The sequence below is a fragment of the Hippopotamus amphibius genome, chromosome 9 (genome assembly GCF_030028045.1).
Source record: "Hippopotamus amphibius kiboko isolate mHipAmp2 chromosome 9, mHipAmp2.hap2, whole genome shotgun sequence".
Lineage (NCBI taxonomy): Eukaryota > Metazoa > Chordata > Mammalia > Artiodactyla > Hippopotamidae > Hippopotamus > Hippopotamus amphibius.
The window spans coordinates 104,060,514-104,079,531 of NC_080194.1; the positions used below are offsets into that span (position 1 = coordinate 104,060,514).

A 19,018-nucleotide genomic window follows, 5' to 3' on the forward strand; every position below is an offset into this window, starting at 1 on the left:
AGAACGAGCATAAATTGTACTATGGACACTGAAACATAAAACAAACTTTAGTACGATGCAGAAGCCTGACAATTCCAGTGTTCACTTTAAAATATTTTATCCTCACGGAAGAAGGCAGGGTGGATAAAGTATACACTCTCGCCTGCTGGAGTTTGGCTGGGGTGTAGCTGTATGCTAGGAAAGCATCGGGTTCTCTGCTGGTGATTCCCAGGCACAGGAAGGGTGAGGGTTAAAGGATGAAGAGAGCGAACAAAGATGGGGGTCTCCTTTGTATCAGCCTGTGGTAGGGACTGAGACACTGCTGCTTCATTTGATTCCTGGTCCTGTGGGGCCCAAATTGTTCTAAACAGCTATGGTCCAGAGCCCTTCAGACCCTTGTGGCTTCCGACCCTTCAAAGCCTTCCCTTTGAATTACTGGGCACACAGTTCACAAGTGCTTTTTTGTTTGTATGTTTGTAGGAGGATCTGATTTTCTGTGTTTATCATACAAGTCCTCTAAAGCAGTCTTTATCAGAGTGGGTGGTGACCCATATGTGGGTCTTGAAATCAGTTTACTGGGTCAAAAAGACTTTTGAAAAGCAAATAAAAAAAGTGCAACTTCAATGGTAATATTTTGTTGACACTTTCAGTTATAGATGTGTATTTAGACACGTGCTTGTTATGACATCATTGTTACTGTTGGGTGAGGTCACAGGAGTTTGAAAGCCTTTGATCTAAAGGTTAGTAACAGAATTTGGTTCTAGTTTGCTTGAAGGCAGTCTGGTTGGGGGTTCTGAAAATCAGCCTTCTCATTTAATAAAACCTCTCCCTCTGGCTTGAGTATTCCTATCGATGAGGGACTCATGCTGCGGAAGCGACTGCCAGCCACTCAGGAAAGCGAACTCCTTACAGAAGGACTAGTGCTTCATCCTAACAACTAAACATGTGCTGAGTGCCTACTGTGAGCCAAGGCCTGGGCTGGGCCCTGGGATACAAAGATGGGTATAAAATGGCCCCTGCCTTCAAGGAGTTTACCATTTAGTTGGGAAGGTGGATATACCAGTTTTTGTGAAATGAGTAAGATGTGTCATGTAAGAAGTAAGAATAGCCATGATACAAAAGCATGGAGAAGGAAATGGCTAGCTTCCTGGTGAGGTGTGAGATGGTTTCACCTTTGACCTGGGTTTTGAAGGATGAATAGGAATTTGCCAGGCAGAAGAGAGGGGAGAGAGCACATCAAGCAGAGGGATCAGCATGCACAAAGGGGATTCACGATTCATGAACAGGTAGGGTGTGTTCTGGGCTTGGAGGGTCACCTGGGCAGCTAGAAAGTAGGAAGCACTGGGGAGATTTGTGGGAGACAAGGCTGGAGACATTTCTATTAGATCCCCTGTTCCCCCCATCCCAATTTCCCTATCAGCCTTGACTGCAAGGCTCCCTTGCCAAGAGCCCCCCAGTAATGGAGTGGGGAGCCGGCAGGGAGCTGGAGGAACTGTGTGTGTCCCTGCACGTATTGCTCTGCTCTCTGCTCCTGGCCGGGGCCCAGCTGAGGTGGTGGCAGCAGCCCTTTCACATTTGGTTTGTTTTGGCAGTTCCACCTCCCAGCTTATTTGTTTATTGTTTCTACTCCATGTTCTCTCACTGCTTGCCAGTCGGGCTACCCTCAGTGGCAGGTCTGCAGAAACAGCCCCTAGTCATTGCCACCGAAGGAAGAGGGGGTGTGGGGGCAGGTAAGGGGCGCGGGAAAAGCTCCTGTATCTGTTGGAGTCCACGGTGGCAGACAGGGCAGGGAGTTCTGCATTCCTTTTGCAGGGAGGCCAGCACCGCTGGCCTCTGCTCCCCTCCCTCTCCTGGTTCTCTGAAGTGTCTTCCATCACATCTTGAGAAATGGGAGGTGATGGGGGCAGAAGGGGTGTCCAGATGCAGTTCCCCTCCCTTCTTTTTGCTCAACAGCTACAGAGCCCACAAAGAGCGCAAAATGACCTCCTACTTCAAGAACATCCCCAGAGGCCAGATTTGAAATGCTGGTCTTGGAGGTGAGCGTAGACCTTTGCTCAGCACCTGTAGTATTACTGAGCATCTGCTGGTTGTACAGAATCTGTTAGCTGCCAGGTCTGCCCGGAGAAGTATGAACCCCTGGTTCTCTAAAAACAAATAGGAAAAAGGATGGATAAATTTTAAAAGACAAATAATTTACATAGTGCTTGCAGCTGTCCTGACATCAGTAAGGGCTCAAAAAATAGCAAGGGCTCCTATTGTTAGCTTGAGCCGTTTTGCTAAGGAATGGTTTGAGCCTCTTCATGGGGACGGGGAGAGGGGAAGGAAGGTGATTGGTGTGTGTTTGGTTTACAAGGCTGGGTTATTAGTCCTGTTGGCTAATTTTATTTTTGTGGCACACGTGTCAGGGAAGAAGGCAGGCCCTCAGGACACATGAACTGGTTTGGATGGGTGGGTGATCCTTCTAGGGAGTTCCCTGCACTCTGTCCAGGTGAGTTCGCGGTGCTTGGTCAGGAGTTGGGGGAACAAACCCTGGAGCCTGTGGGGAAGTTAGACTAGAGGCACGTGTCAAATGTAGTTCCTTAGGGAAGAGATAACCCACTATACAGGTTTGGGGGTGAGGCAAAGGTTATCCCACCGAGAGAGAAGTCTGTGACAATGACCACTTAAGACTCCATCTTCCTAATGACATTTTGGGTGCTTTTTAATTGATGTGTTTTGGTTTAACTGTATTTTCTAGTTGGTCAATGATCACGTATTGTTTCTGTAATAAGAAAAAGTTATTTTTTTTTACAAAGCCTGTTTGCTCCTTTGGTCTGTTCTCTAGGTGGGGTGATCAGGGGAGTTCTTTATCAAACTGATGAGGTAACTGTGAGGAGGAGAAGCGATTCCATTGAGCAATCCAGTAACTAATAAATATCTGACGAATGGATGGATGGATGGATGGATGCCTGCACAGGAAGGCAGCTTGTTACTGGCTACCCTATAATAAGTCTGCTTGCTTGAGGAACACCAGATAGCTTTCACTGGAAGTATGCAAGCAGTGGGTGGAAGTTCACCTTCACAGGACATCCTAGGTCCCTTTCAGCTCAGAGTCTATGAATCTTGTTTGCTGCAAGAAGAATATACTTTCCTGAAAGTACTAAAATTATTTGCTGGTTGAGGGAATAAGACACAAACAGAAGGGCTTGCTTAGTTACAGATCAGAGGATGCCTCTGCCAAGCCCTAGGTCCTCGTAACTCACTGGTTATCAGTGAACCATCAACAATTTGGGAAAATATTTGCTAAACTTGGAGGTTTTAGAGTACGTCTAAGACTTCTATAAACTCCCTAGAGAAGGGAGTTTGGCCTATATTCCTCCAAGTAGGAAGCACCTACAGAATTCATGTAAAATCCTTAAGCCCCATGTTAACAAAATGAAACCTCTGTGTTCATGACTGTACCCCTGCAGAGATATTACATGGGAGAAAAGCATTACTCCTGTTGATAATGCCAGTAGTGTTTTGTTAAGTTCAGATTTTCTAGTTTTATTTTTGCTTGGACAGGAAAGCTACTCTGACCGATTTAGCAGCTCTGTCTTCTGATAAAGGCTGGGTGCCATGGGATGGAGCTTGGGAATATTCAGCCGTACTTGTGAGCAAGAGATCCTAGAATGGGGCTGACACTTCGCAGAAACCTACCTGGGGAAGTGGTTCTGGATCTCAAGGTGCAGGTCTTGGTGCTTTGGGCAACTTCCTTCAAGGACTCAAACGCTGGGGGAGAGTCAAGAGACAAGTAACCAAGGAAGGTGGCCTGATAATGCTTCAGGGCTTGTCTAGGGTGGGCCTGAAGGCCTCATTCAGTCTAAAGTCCTTGGGACCTCTCCGGGCTCCTTTGGGAAGACCCATGTTAATGGGACAAGAAATCCTGGTCGGCCCCAGGCTTTGAATAAACTAAGTGTGAGACTTGTCTTGATATCTGTGTCTTAACCCACCCCCAGCTCCCACGGTGATGCCAGTTCACTCAATTGTGTTCAGCGGCAAGTTTCTCCAAAGAGCAGTGGATGTATACACCTCGAGATACCTCCATCCACACCCCACGATCCCCAAGACCTTTGCCAGTGAGTTGCTTGGTGGGGCAGCTACAACACCAGAGATAAGATGTCATGAACCCATGCCCAGCTCCCCAGAGGGAACAGTGGAGGATGCTGGAGGAAGGCTGGAGAATACGCGGGAGATGTGGTCTCCAGGCCTCCAAAGTGAGGACGAATAGCAGGGACAGTGAAGCAGAGGGCACCGTGATAACAGTTAGCATGTATTGATTACCCTGTGCCAGGCATTACGTAATCGCACGACACCCCTGGCAAGAGTTCACTATCCTTTTTTTGCCATCCCCGGGCTCAGACATAAAGTCACTTGTCCAAGGCAGATGCTAGTAAGTGGCAGAGCTCAGGCCACCAATCTGGGCTCCCTTATTTACAAGACAAGCGCCGTCAGCCTGCTGAAGCCACAGAGCTGCTCGCTGAGAACAGACACACAGATGTCTGGTTCTACTGGCTACTTTGTGGCCTAGTAAGCAGAACTTGCCTCAGTTTCTCCACACTGACCTTCACACAGGACTTTCTTTGGTTGTTCGGCAGGAATCCCTTCTCCAACTCCTCACTCTCTTCCCAGTTCCCCAAGCGCCAGGAAGCCCTCCCCCACTGCACCCTCCGAGGTCCCAGCCACCTCACTTCCCAGCACAGAAGGTCTTTTGGGCTGCTGGCTGAACTCCAGAGCCCAGCTGAGAAGCCACTGCTTGGAAAGAAGGAGGGAGGAGAGGTCTGGAGGCCTCCCTCATCCCCAACACGACTCCAGGCAGCTGGGACTTCGTGCTGCCTGGGGGTCTGCGGCAGCTCAAGGGGGCTGTAAATCTGCTTCTTGGATTTTCAATCTGAATTGGCTGCCAGGAAGACTCCGTGGAACAGAGCCTGCCTACGCCCCCGCCATCCTCTGGTTCAGACCCCGCCTCAGGGGCCTCCTGCTCAGGAAATAGATGGAAGCCTCTAGGGCCCTCACGAACCCAGATCTAGGTTGTCCAGGCATGGCTCCAGCAAGCATTCAGAGGATGAGTGGCTCACTTCCTCCCTCTAGGCCTCCCATTCTCTGGCTGAGGTGTGTGGAGTGGAGGGACCATACAATGCAAGCCACATGCTGGGTGGCACCAAGGTGAACAAGCCCTGCCTACCCTGTCCTTTGCTCTCTCCTCCAATTAACAGAGCACCTGTGCTGCGTGACTCCAGAGAGCACCATTCTCACCACATGAATGGTGCCCCCTGGAGGTGTGCAGTGCTCAACCCTGACAGTAGAATTGTACATGGTGGCCCAGCCACGATAGGCTGAAGACGTGTACATAAAGGATGGCAGCCCAGAGCAGGTAGACAGCTTCCTGCTGGGGTATCAGGGAAGGCTTCATGGAGGAGGTAATGCTTGGTTTGGGGCTTTGGAGAACAGGGACAATAGTGTGGGAGGGAGATCCAGGTGGCAGGCATAGAGTGAGCGAAGGGCAGGAAGCAGCGAACCATCTGACTGAACTCATGGGATGCAGGGGAGCCAAGCAGGAGACCAGGCTGGAAAGGCAGGTGGATGGCACAGCAGAGGGTCTTCGTTCAGAGGCAACCGGGAGCCACTGCAGGCTGCTGCTCAGGGGAATGCCGCGGACAAGGCTACTCCATGGGAAAGTTACTCTAGTAGCAGGGCTGGGGACAACTGGAGGGGGCGGTGCAGAGACGCTCTGCAGTGGTCCTGGCACTGGGCCAGCCACCGCACCAGAAAAATACAAATAGGCACTGGTGGGGGGCGGGGGGGTGGGCATCGGTGGGGCGAGCCCCAGGTACCTTCCTGCTCCTCAGGGTCCCCTGCTGTCAAGACTGGATAGATGGACCCTGCTGGGCAATATCCACGAGCACCTGGGTTGACGTTGGCCCCCAAACCAGCCTCTGCCCTCTTAGTAGGATTACTACAGCCTTGGGATTGGGTGCAGGATGAACCGCGATCCTCTCCTCTGCCCTCTCTCCCAGGCTGCAGTCGCAGCTCTCTCTCCAAAAGCCCCAGTGGATGAGCCAGCATCACCCCTGTCCAGTAGGCCCCAGCACCTAGGGGCTGGTGCTCAGGACCCATCTCCCTTTCTCGAAGGCAGGGGCCTGGGGACCTCTGACAAACTGGTATGAGGGGAGAAGCAGGTCCCACAGCCCGAACGGCTCCTCCTCTCCTCCCTCTCCTCCTCTCCTCCTCTCTTCCCTCTCCTCCGGCTGTGTCTACTCCCCCCTACCCCATCCCCCCACCCCCATCTGTCCCCGGCCCCCTCTCCATGGTCAGGTCAGGGCAGTGACGCAGGAGTCAGGGGACCCGGAGAGCAGAGGCTGGGAAGTGGGTGGGGGGAGCTGGGACAGAAAGCTTGTGCGGACGTGTGTGGACGTGAGCGTGCGTGTGCTTGTCCCACAGCTGGGATCTTGTCCCAGAGCTGGGCTCTGGGGGCCAAGTGGGGCTGGGAGGCTGCCCGGGGGCTGAGGAGGAAACCAGGACCACAGCAGAGTGTGCAGACCGGCAGCCAGCACGCCAGGTTCGGGGAGGACCCCGAGAGCAGGCTCGCGGTGAGCAGAGGGCAGGGGAGCAAGCCAGGCCCTCATTATTTCCCACAAGCCTCTGCCTTCCCGCCCCTCCCATTCATCCTTCTAAACCCTTCTTTGATCAAGCTCTTACCCCCCATCCCTTATCTCCCTCCCTCACCTCTGTCACTTTCTCAGCAGGCATCCCTGCCTGTTTCATCTAACACTGAACCTCCTCCAACACTCCTGGCCCTTTGTAGATCTTTCAGCCACTGGAGAGCCTCTGTCTTCTATGCATGTCTGTGGTTATCATCCACCTCTCCACGAGAGTGTCAGCTCCTCCAGGGCAGGCATTCTGGTCTGTTTCATTCACTGCTCTATCCCCGTTCCCCCGCCAAGAGTAGGTACTCTTATATGTATATTCCTTGAATGAATGGATGAATGAATGAATATTTCCCACTCTTTCCAAACAAAATCCAGCTTCTTCATAGACGCATTCAAGGCCCTTCACAACCTGACCCTCCCTAACCAGCACCCTAGCCTGCTCTCCACCTCTCCCTTTCACACCCCACCCTGCACCCCAACACGCCTGACCCACAAAGCACTTGGCTGGATCATCCTCCCCATCCACCTCACATCTTTTCCCATTGATATCTTACCCACCCTTCAAGTCTGAACTTGTTGTCAGCTCCTGCACCAAATCTTCCTTGATTTCCCAGCTGGAGGTGAGCCCCACCTCTTCCAAACTCTCACAGCTCAGGTCTGCACACTCCAGTCCTCACACTCGGTTCCGTGTACCCACCTTGTCTCTATTGTAAGCTACAAACTCCAGGAGGCAGGAGTTAGGCCTCAACACATCTTTTTGTCCTGAAAAGTTCTTAATTGTCTTGCACAAAGAAGGCACTGAATGCGTGAATAAAATATCTCTAATATCATGGGACTGGGGAGGGAGTGAATGAATGTATAAATCACCACCTGTATTTGCAGGACTCCCCTGTCTTTTACGAAAACTGCGGGAGCTGGGACTGATGCTTTCATGAGGCCCATTTGACAGGTGAGAGCGCTGAGGCTCAGGGGCTCAGGCCACTTTGCAAGGTTTGAGAGGCCAGCTAGCCTCTCAAACCTGCTCCCAGGAGCTTGCCCCCTGCCTCAGGGCTTCCTAGAAGCTACAAAAGCTTAGGTGCAAATCCCAAATGCCATCACTCTGGGAGTTCGCTCTATTTCAGAGTTCTTAAGGATTTTACCACAGCAGACTAACCTAAACGTTCAATTTCTGGGTTTTCGGGATTCTCAAAAGTGAGGAGTGGGGGGAAGACCCCCCAGATTTCTTGCTTTGTGCTCCCCCAGTAAACTTCTCAACACGAACAACACTGATTTCTAGAAGAATAACTGGGATGGTGAGAAGCAGGCCACGGACTTGCCCCCGCCAGCACCTTCGCGGCTTCCAGCCCTAGCTGCCTCGCAGACAGTCCCAGCTCTGGTCCCCGCCCAAGACGGGGACGCCCCCTTCCCTGGGGGGACGTCGGGGTCCCCAGCCTTTCCCAGAATGGCACTGCGCCCCCGGAGCAGCCTTTTGCCCGTCCCGCTGCGGGCACCCCCCGCACCTCCCGGAACCCGGGGGTCCGAAGGCGGGCAGCCCCTCGCCCCGCGCCCGCCCCCGCCCCCGCGGCCGCTCGGCTCCCGCCCCGGCGAGCCCCCGACCCAGGCGTCCTGCCCTGGCTCTGACCCCTCCGGCCCCCACCTCCCGCGACCCCTCACGCACACAGCTTCCCCCCCCAACCCCCCACACGCACGCACACAGCTGATAACAGCCCCGACCCCCGGCCGCCGCCGCAGTCCCCGGGCCAGCAGTCCCCGGGCCAACCCCGGCCGGTCGCCTCGCCGCGCCGTCCTCCGGACCCTGGCCCCGGGCCCTGCGCGCTCTGCCCCGACCCGGGCTCGGCGCCCCGGACGGCGGCCCCCTCCTTCGGGCAGCGGGGTGGCCCTGCCCCGCCGAGCTTCCCGGGATGCGGGCCCCCGGCGCGGGCACCCCCCGAGCCCCAGGTCGCTGAGGGGCCGGGCGAGGCGCGGAGATGGGGGTGCGCGGTGAGTACGCCCGGCCCCTGTTTGAGGAGGAATTTACCGCTGGGGCTATTGGCCCCGAGGTGGCTGGGTTCAAGGACCAGCGACTTGCCAAGGAGCCAGGAAGGGCAAGGGGGGTGGGGCAGCCTTCACCTGCCGGCCGGGCTGGGGGTGTCCCCGGGAAAGTCGGAAGCTGGAGACGGGGTGGAGGATTGGGGGTCCAGGGAGAAGAGGGGCGGCGATGTGGGTGACGAGGAAGCTGCTACCTGGCTCTGGGAGCAACAACCCGGATCTGCGAGAGGGGAAGCCTCTGTCACACGCGGATTGAAGTTTGGCCGGGAGAAGCGGATGCCGGTAGTTGGGGGGTGGGGTGTGCACGCGGCCGCGGGATTGAATGAAGGCAAAGGAGGCAGAGCCTGAGCGCTCGCAAGGTTCGGGTCGGGAGGACTCGCTGGGGGCCAGAGCAGCGGGATGGGTGAACCTGCCCGTCCAAACCAACGCTTCTCCTGCAAGTCCCGACCTCACACTCAGCCCCGCTCTCTTTCCTAGAATGCCCTGCCCTGCTGCTTCTGCTGTCCTTGCTGCTGCTTCCTCTGGGCCTCCCAGTCCTGGGCGCCCCCCCACGCCTCATCTGTGACAGCCGAGTCCTGGAGAGGTACATCCTGGAGGCCAGGGAGGCTGAAAATGCCACGGTGAGGCCCCCTCCAAAGGACCTTCCACAGAACTCTCCTTCAGGCATCCAAGGTCTCCTCCAAGGTCCAGGAACTTGGACTCCCCGCTCCCGGGGCACTTGGTTCAGGGGTGGAAGTGGGCAGCCAGAGCCCCCAGGAAAAGTAGTAAAAGGGTAGTCCCCAGTGCATACCTGGAAGCTAGGTAAGGGGTGAAGCTGGCGGGAGCCCCTGGGGCCCCTGACTCTGGGCTTGTGCATTTCAGATGGGCTGTGCTGAAGGCTGCAGCTTCAGTGAGAACATCACAGTCCCAGACACCAAGGTTAACTTCTATGCCTGGAAGAGGATGGAGGTGAGTTCACTTTTTCCTTCCTCTTGGGGAGTCTCATTTTGGGAACCTTATAGGGCGGGAAGGAGAATGATAGAGAGAATAACAGAGCAGCAAAGATGAGGGCCAAATGGAACATGTCCATTCATTTGTTCATTTATTGAACAAAACTTCTGCTAGCTTGGGGCTGCTGAGAGGGAGGAGGGCGGGGCTGGCTTGGGCCAGCTGACTCCAGGTCTCTGCTCCCTTTAGGTCCAGCAGCAGGCCATGGAAGTCTGGCACGGCCTGGCCCTGCTCTCAGAAGCCATCCTTCAGGGCCAGGCCCTGTTGGCCAACTTGTCCCAGCCATCCGAGGCCCTGCAGCTGCACGTGGACAAAGCTGTCAGCGGTCTGCGCAGCCTCACCTCTCTGCTTCGGGCGCTGGGAGCCCAGGTACGTGTAGGACAACACGTACCTCGCACTTGTGTTTGCCCTTTCTGTAAGATAGGAGAAGCACCCTGCCAAGGAATCCCCCCTGCAATTCTATCCCGAATCCCATCTCCCGCCGGGGTCCCGGGCCCTGCGGTAACTTCTGTTCTCTCCTTGGCAGAAGGAAGCCACCCCACTTCCAGACGCAGCCTCCTCCGCAGCCCCACTCCAAACATTCACTGTTGATACTTTATGCAAACTTTTCCGAATCTACTCCAATTTCCTGCGGGGAAAGCTGACGCTGTACACAGGGGAGGCCTGCAGGAGAGGGGACAGGTGACCCGGTGCTCCCACCCCGGGCACTTCCACCACCTCGCTCACCACCACTGCCTGCTCCATGCCTTCCGCACCTCCACTCCCAACCCCTGTCGATGGGCCATCAGCTCAGTGCCAGCCTGTCCCACGGACACTCCAGGGCCAGTGGTGACATCTCAGGGGCCAGAGGAACTGTCCAGAGCTCAACTCAGATGTAAGGATGTCACAGGGCCAGCCTGAGGCCCCAAAGCAGGAGGAATTCAGAGATCGAATTAAACTTGGGGACAGTGCCATGCTGGGGAGACACTGAAACTCATCTCAGCACCCTGCAGAACCCGGATGCTGGGACAAGCTGGAGGGCGAGTACCTCCTTTTGCACCTACCAAGCAGGGACAGGATGGACTGGAGAATTTAGGGGGCAAGCCATGAATTCTCTGGGTCTCAGGGGGACTCCGTGATAACAGAGCCCACTGGACAAGGAGGGTGGTGGCAGCCGTGAAGATGGGATGGGGGCTGGCCCCTGGCTCTCACTAGGTCCAAGTCTTGTGTATTTTTCAATCTCACTGGCAAGAACTGAAATCACAATGTGGCTCTTGGCTTTTCTGTTTCCCTGGGAGCCCCCCACGTCCCTGGCTCTGCCCCCATCCTGGCAGCAGGGAGCAGGTCCAGGAAACCAGAGGTGGAGGGGGTTGGGCCCTACGTGCTGCCTTGCATGGCCTGTCTGACCTCTTGACCCCACTGGGCCTGAGGCCAGAAGTTCTGCCCACGCTGGTCAATAAGGTGGCTCCACTCAAGGCTAGTCCTCAGTAGGTAGCTGCCAACTGGCCCAGGAGAAGGCTTTTTTTTTTTTTTTTGGCCACACCATGTGGCTTGTGGGATCTTAGTTCCCTAACTAGGGATTGAACCTGAGGCCCGGCAGTGAGAGCATGGAGTCCTAACCACTGCACTGCCAGGGAAGTCCCCATGATAAGTCTTTAGTGAGCCTCGGCTGCCAGCAAGAATACAGGAGGCAGGAGGAAGGGCCCCTATGGGGGCTGCTGGCAGCTGGCAACACTGGCCACTGGACCCTTATTATTTTCTGCCTCTTCTTTGTGGCCCCTTCTTCTAATGTCAGAATCCCAGCATCAGCCTTTGTCATCTCAACGCGCAAGCCCCCTCTAAATCCAGTGGGACTTCCCTTGCCTGGGGACGGTTACCATTAATGCTCTACCCTGAAACTTGCAGAAGGGGCAGTAGATCGGGGTACAGTGGGAACCAACTGCCCAGAAAACCATCTTGTGGATCAATCACTCTGCCTAGAGCTACTGCAGGTAGTTCACTCATACGACCTCATTTATTCCTCACACAGCCCTGGGAGAATGTCACTGCGGGCATTCCCATTGTACAGACAGAAGTATAATTCCTTGCCCAAGACCAAGATGACAGGAATCCCCAATCCTCCCAGCACTCACCCCCTGCCCTCTTCTGCTTATTCCTGCCACATAAGCCCTCCCAACTCCCCTGGAATGGGGGACGTGGAACGAACTCACTCAACCTCCACACTTGATCTCTACTTGTTTCTTTCTTTTCTTTTCTCTCTCTCTCTTTCTTTTCTGGCCGTGCTGCATGTGGGATCTTAGTTTCCTGACCAGGGATTGAACCCATGCCCCCTGCAGTGGAAGCACGGAGTCCTTAACCACTGGAAAATCAGGGAACTCCTACTTCTAATTTTTACCTTTTCCCTTGACAACTTCAAATTCCTTCCCAGAAATATTGTTTCAGCGGCAAAGCAATGCCCAAGAGAGACCTGTGCAGACAGCAAAAGATGTCACAAAACTGTATGGGGACCCCGATTCTGACCATTATCGTACATGGGGGATTGGTCTTTCTGCTTATATCACAAAACAGAGAAGTCAGCCTGCACCCCTGCAAATATACACAAGGGAGGGAAGGTTTTGCAATCTGTGGCGGGAAAAATATGGGCAGGTTGGGGGGTTGGAGAGTATTTGCCAAGTATATGTGTGTGAGAGGGTAGGGGTGAAGCTGTGGTGGGAGGAGTCAGCGAAGGGCAGGACCCAAGGAGAATTTTCACTCTGGCCAACCCCGGTCCTGGGCTACAGTGCCCTCTTCAGGCCCTCTTCGGAAATGCTAGGGTAATCTACAAGGTATAGAGCCCTGCGGTCTCTGATCTCGCTCATATTTTGGTTTCCACACATGCCACCTGGTTCTTGCTCTACCAGTGCGAATTAGGAAAGAAGGAACCTCTCTTTCACGATAGAAAAACTGACGCTAAGGGACCTGTCCTGAAGCCCAAGGAGTCTAGCTAGTAAGTTACAGCTGGGGGGACTTCCCTGGTGGCGCAGTGGTTAAGAATCCACCTGCCAATGCAGGGGACACAGGTTCGATCCCTGGGCTGGGAAGATCCCACATGCTGTGGAGCAAGTAAGCCCATGCATCACAACTCCTGAGGCTGCGCTCTAGACCCTGTGAGCCACAACTATTGAGCCAGCGTGCTGCAATGACTGAAGCCCGTGCACCTAGAGCCCATGCTCCGCAACAAGAGAAGCCCATGCACTAAGGGTAGCCCCCACTCTCCACAACTGGAGAAAGCCCTTGCACAGCAACGAAGACCCAACGCAGCCAATAAATAAATAAGTAAATACATAAATTTATTTAAAAAAAAAGTTACAGCTGGGATCTGAGCTTGAGATTTAGGGACAACCCCAAAGTCTTGTCCACCTTTTAGCCTGATGAGCTGCCTAAACATCCCCTGGATCTTTCTACCCCCTGACTTTATACCTTGACTTCATTTCAGATTTCTTACTGCTTTCAATTAAAAAAAAAAAGTAGTTAACAGAACCTGAAGTATATGACCTGGGTCAGGTGTGATGGGCGAGTAGGTTAAGAATGTAATTTTAAAACATAATTTATTCCACGTTTATGGAGTGCCTACTGTGTGCCAGCCTTTGCACTAAGTGCTAGGAAACATGGAATGACGGTCTGTGCCATTCACAGCCCAGTGTTCTCCTAGAGTGGGCAATCCCCTGGGGGCAAAAAGACGGGCATTCATGAGTGTAGACATAGCCAGCGTGGCGTGTGACCGAGTCCCGAGATGTGGGGGGCCAAGGGCCCTGGATAGGAAGAACCTCGTGACACCCAGAGTCCCTGCGAAGAGACACAGACATGCAAGGAGGGCGTGGCCAGATTTCCCAGGTTCTTCAAGTGCGGGTCAGGGGTGTAAACTTTCTTCTGCACTAGTATTATGAGGGTTATTAACAACATATTAATCTCTGGCACTTACACGATCTGCTGGGATTCTCACCATCACTCCATGAAAAAGGAGGACAGTAGGTATCGTCCCTATTTGTCAGACAGGGAAACTAAAACTAAGTTCCTCCAGGTAAGCGACTGAGCCAGCTCTTCCAACTTCCGGGTAGGACAGGCGCCAGCTCTGCCCGGTTCTGAGTCAGCAGGTTACATAACTGTTGAATGGAGATGCCTTCTGTTTGTAGAGTGCTTTGCAGTTTCCGAGGTGCTTTCCCTGGCAGTCTCACATTTGCTCTCCTAACCCCATGAGGAAGGCAGATACCGCAGAGGATCCCCATTTTGCAGAGGAAACCAAGGTCCAGAGAGATCATGTATGGGTCTAGCCCAGGTTGTAAGACATTGAGAGGAAGCATCAGGACCAGAAACTAGGCTCTTGGACTCTGGGTCCCTCTTCTACTGCAAGCAAGGATCATGGGAGAAGAGAGAGGAGGGGGAGTGGGCAGAGAGAAGGAAACAGCTTCTGTCAACGAGGCATGAGTCCCATTCATTTCTTGCTACCAACTCTTTCCCACTCTATCCCCTGCCCCTGGCACCCACTTCCTCCCTGGGAAGGAAGAAACTACCTACCGCCCTCCCCCACCACCCACATCTCCCAGCACTGGGGCCCACTGCCTCCTGCAGCCCCAGCTCCCACCTTGACTGCACCTTGGGTACTACTGGCCCGAATGCTCTTCCTGGGCCTGAGCATCAGGCTGACCAAATGCATCTGCCTGACCCCAGCCCCCAGGCCACCTGGGATTCTCCTGGGTCTCCCCACAGTAGGTGACTGTTGCTGAGCTGAGTTAGCTAAATGGGGCCTCTTAGACACTGGAATCTAGGCTGAATGTTAACTACATTATTTCCAGCTGGCCAAGGCTCATTCCTCTAAAATTCCATCATAAAGCTGTGACATTATAAAAGATTATTGGCAGCAGAAAAACAGATAGCAGGATGGTTTCCCGGCCTACGTGAGTTATGCCCAAATGTCTATAAACTCTCTCCTTGATTTTCAAAATGAATTATTAAAAAAAGTATGCCACCCACACACACTTTCTGATTTTTAAAAAAACCTTAGCTGTGATGGTCTCTCTATCTTACAGATGAGAAAACTGAGGCCCAGAGCAGATGAGCGAAGTGTCCACGGATACACAAGGAAGCCAGGACTGGCTGCAGTTCCCTGGAGTGATTCCCAGTTTCTCCCACATCCCAGGGTCCCTCACACCTATTCCTGCCATGGCCAGTCTTGTCAGGTGACAGAGGCTCTGGAGCCCATGGTTCCCTCCTACATCACCATCCCTCCCGTCCTGCCTGAGCACCAACCCCCACCCAGACAGGTCAGAAGCTGTGACCTTCCAGCTCTGCAGCGGCGCCAAAGGGAAGTCAGCACGAGCAGCCCTCAAAGGACTTATTGCCTAACCTGGAGGGACTGGGGATCAGCTGGCTTCTGCCGATCTTCCCTGGGTTAACCCTTTCCTGGCTCTGTCTCTCTACCGACTACTCTCCTAACCTTCTGGAGGAAGGGGAGATCCGAGTTTGGGCTGGGCGTCCTTTATAGCTCAGCTTTGAAGTAAAGGGATACAGGACCTCTTTTTCGGGGTTGACTCCTGTATGGGCCCTGTGGGTGCTCATTTGGGCAGAAGGAGTCCCCGGAACTCCGAAGGGGGTTGGGACTTCCCTCTCCAACACCTGGGGCATGACAGTGCCGGCCCCTCCCTGACAGCTCATGAGAATGGCTGGCCCAGGCATCCCTGTCACATGTCAGGGGCCAAGGCCAGCCACCTGAGCATAGATTTGATAGTAGGGAGGGGGGCTGCCGAAGTGAAGCCAATGAAACTGAAGGTTTCTAGGAACACCTGGGTGTGGGATACAGGAACTCTGGACTCAATTCAGCTCGCTGCCAGGTCAGCCCTCCAGCCAAGATACAGCCATGAGAATCAACGCAGTTTTTTTTTTAAAGCGGCAAAACTACCCTCTTAGCTGCAATCTCATGTAGACTTGCTATTGATGAAACTGGTACAGGCAGATCTGCTCTGGCTGGGGTGGGACCCCCCCTGGGTGCACTTCGAGGAAACATGGGACTTGGCAGGACACCACGTAGGGACAGTGCCCTTATGCTGGGCAATTGACATCATTTCTCTAGAGCTCAATTTCCACATATGGAAAATGAGGACAACAATTTTGCAGTGAACAGAATATGAGATTCTACAGATGGCCAACAGGCACATGGAAAGATGCTCAACATTGCTAATTATTAGACAAATGCAAGTCAAAACTACAATGAGATACCACTTCACACGGGTCAGAATGGCCATCTTTAAAAATCTACAAATAACAAATGCTGGAGTGGGTGTGGAGAAAACAGAACCCTCTTATAACTGTTGGTAGAGATGTAAACTGGTACAGCCACTGTGGAAAACAGTATGGAGATTCCCCAAAAAGCCAAAAATAGGATTGTCATATGATCCAGCAAACCCACTCCTGGGCATATATCTGGACAAAACTATAATTCAAAAAGATACATGCACCCTATGTCCATAGCAGCATTATTCACAACAGTCAAGACATGAAAACCACCTAAATGTCCACCTACAGATGGATGCATAAAGAAGATGTGGTACATATATACAAGGGAATATTACTCAGCCATAAAAAAGAATGAAATAATGCCATTTGCAGCAACATGGATGCAACTAGAGATTATCATCCTAAGTGAAGTAAGTCAGAAAGAGAAAGACAAATACTATATGATCTCATTTATATGTGGAATCAAAAATATGCCACAAATGAACTTATCTATGAACAAGAAACAAATTAAATAGACTCACAGACATAGAGAACAGATTTGTGGTTTCCAAGGGGGCAGGGCATGGGGAAGGGATGGAGTGGGAGTTTGGAATTAGCAGATGCAAACTATTATATACAGGACGGATAAACAACAAGGTCCTACTGTAGGGCACAGGGAACTATACTCAATATCCTGTGATAAACTATAATGGAAACAACGTGAAAAAGAATATATCTATGTATAACTGAATCACTCTGCTGTATAGCAGAAATTAACACAATATAAATCAACTATACTTTGATAAAATATATTTTTTAAAAAAAGAGAGAGAACATGAGATTCAGTTAGGTCAGCTGGCAAGAAGTGCTGTTTCTGGCTCTTGGAAAGCTCTTGATCCAATCACATCCCCACTCCCGCTACCTCAATATCAGCGCCCATTGGCCGCTCCCATCTCTCACCCTCCACCACCTCCTCTCCCGTCTCCCAGCTCTGCCCAGCCCCTCTTGGATCCATACCTACCTGGAGCTGCTGGAGCAGCCTTTCGAAAATGCAAGAGGAATCAAGTCATCCCCACTGCTTAAAAACTTTTGGTGGCTCCTCAAATCTATGGCAGTTGAGGTCCTCCAAGACAGAGCCCCTGCGCACACACACACACGCACACATCCTCACGCTCAGCCATCCTCCAAGTGTCACGCTCCCTCTGAGCTTGGAAGATTCCCTCTTCCTGGAATAAGCCTTCCCAACTCTCTTGGTAGTTTACAAAGCCCCTCAGGTGTCACTTTTTATTTTATTTTATTTATTTATTTTTTAGGTGTCACATTTTACCAAAAGCCTTCCCTAACTAGCTCCCTTCCCTTCCTGTCACCAGTGACCTGGGTCATGGACTCCTTTTCCGCGCTCCCTAGCAAAGCATATATCTGCCTAGCCCAGGAATGCACACTGATGCAACTGTCAAGCGTGGCAGAAGGTGGGAAGGGGTGGGTGGCGGAGAGGGGGCTGGCGTTGGCCCGGCTGCAAGGGAGGGATGCGCTGCCTGTGGGCAGCACTGGCACAGAGCTCACCTGGGATGGGCACTCCTGTGAGCTTCTTGCCACTGAAGCCTTCTCCATTCACCTCCTACTTCACAGATAAAACAGAAGCTGCTGAATGTGCTGTGGTGTGGTGCCCCGCCCCCCACCACAGAGCTGGCTTGCCCCACCCATTGTCTCCATTCTAGACTCCTTCCAGGAGTATTTACAGTATTTACACAGGCTCAAATTTTTCTCATTTTGAAAAGACCCTACCTCATTCCAACTTCGGCACCTGCCCCCCGAGTGTCCTCTAGATGGCCAAAGAGCCCTGAAACACTGTCCCCTCCCGGTTGGATTCCTTCTTCAACTTCCACTCCCTCCTCAAACCCTCCAGTCTAGTTTCCTCCCAACCAGGCACCTCAGATGGTTTTCACTAAGGTCCCTATAACGAGCCACACCTGTTACACAGGAAGGCCTGGAAGCATCCTTGCTGTGGGCAGAAGTATGCAGAACGCATGGAGAGCAGCCCACCCTTCCCTCAGGGAACCACCGTGAACAGCTTGCTGTATATCCTAGTTCCGTCTCTACACCTCAACTTGAAACACGTACATGTGAAATTAACACAACACTAAATCAACTATACCTCAAATTAAAAAAAACATACATAAACATGTACCTTTGTTTGGGGAGTTCACATAAACGGGATCATACTATAATTTTTTTTCTCTGTGACTCACTTCTTTCACTAAATAAAATACATCCAGGGACTTCCCTGGTGGTCCAGTGGTAAAGAATCTGCCCTGCAATGCAGAGGACACGGGTTCAATTCCTGGTCAGAGAACTAAGATCCCACATGCCAAGGGTCAACTAAGCCTGTGTGCCACAACTACTGAGCCCACGCACCCTGGAGCACGTGCACTACAACTAGAGAAGAGAAAACCCGCACATCACAACTAGAGAGAAGCCCACGTGCCACAATGAAGATCCCGCACGCAACAACTAAGACCAAAAAATAAAAGTAAAGTCTTTAATACAAAAAAAATAGTAATACCTCCAAATGCTCTTTCCACTATCAGAATATACTTATCTACCATAATTCCTTTTTTTCTTTAAGTCAGGAATAAACTTTAATAAACAGTATCATAATATTAAGTAATATTTTTATATTATTTAAAAAGTAGTGGGCTTCCTAGGTGGTGCAGTGGTTGAGAATCCGCCTGCCAATGCAAGGGACACAGGTTCGATCCCTGCTCCAGGAATATCCCATAAAAAAAAAAAAAAAAAGTAGTGGTAAAATATACATAACATGAATTTCCTTTTTAACTGTTTTTAAGAGTACGGTTCAGTAGCACTAAGTATATTCACATTGTTGTGCAACCATCACCACCATCATCTCCAGAACTTGTTCATCTTCCCAAACTGAAACTCTGTCCCCATTAAACATTAACTTCTCACTCCCCTTTCCCCCAGCCCCGGGGCACCCACCATTCTACTCTCTGCCTCTATGAGTTTGACTACTCTCGGTACCTCATATAAATAAACCATGCAGGACTCGTCCTTATGTGACCAATTTATTTCATTAGCACAATGCCCCCAAAGTTCATCCATGAAGGAAA

General features: G+C 52.2%; 1 protein-coding gene and 1 long non-coding RNA gene across 2 annotated transcripts; one reads left to right on the top strand and one right to left on the bottom strand.

The window, feature by feature from the left end:
- Positions 1 to 1,688: 1,688 nt before the first annotated feature.
- Positions 1,689 to 8,943, bottom strand: LOC130861385 (uncharacterized). Its single transcript, XR_009055569.1, has 3 exons — positions 8,870 to 8,943; positions 3,658 to 3,729; positions 1,689 to 2,123 (listed from the first exon to the last, which is right to left on the bottom strand). It is a non-coding gene; the product is annotated as an uncharacterized LOC130861385 (long non-coding RNA).
- Positions 8,944 to 8,997: 54 nt separating this feature from the next.
- On the top strand, positions 8,998 to 10,347 carry EPO (erythropoietin). The gene is made up of 5 exons (XM_057749503.1): positions 8,998 to 9,034; positions 9,153 to 9,295; positions 9,537 to 9,623; positions 9,852 to 10,031; positions 10,189 to 10,347. Exons 1-5 carry the CDS (start codon positions 8,998 to 9,000, stop codon positions 10,345 to 10,347), a joined length of 606 nt encoding a protein of 201 aa, XP_057605486.1.
- Positions 10,348 to 19,018: the final 8,671 nt, after the last annotated feature.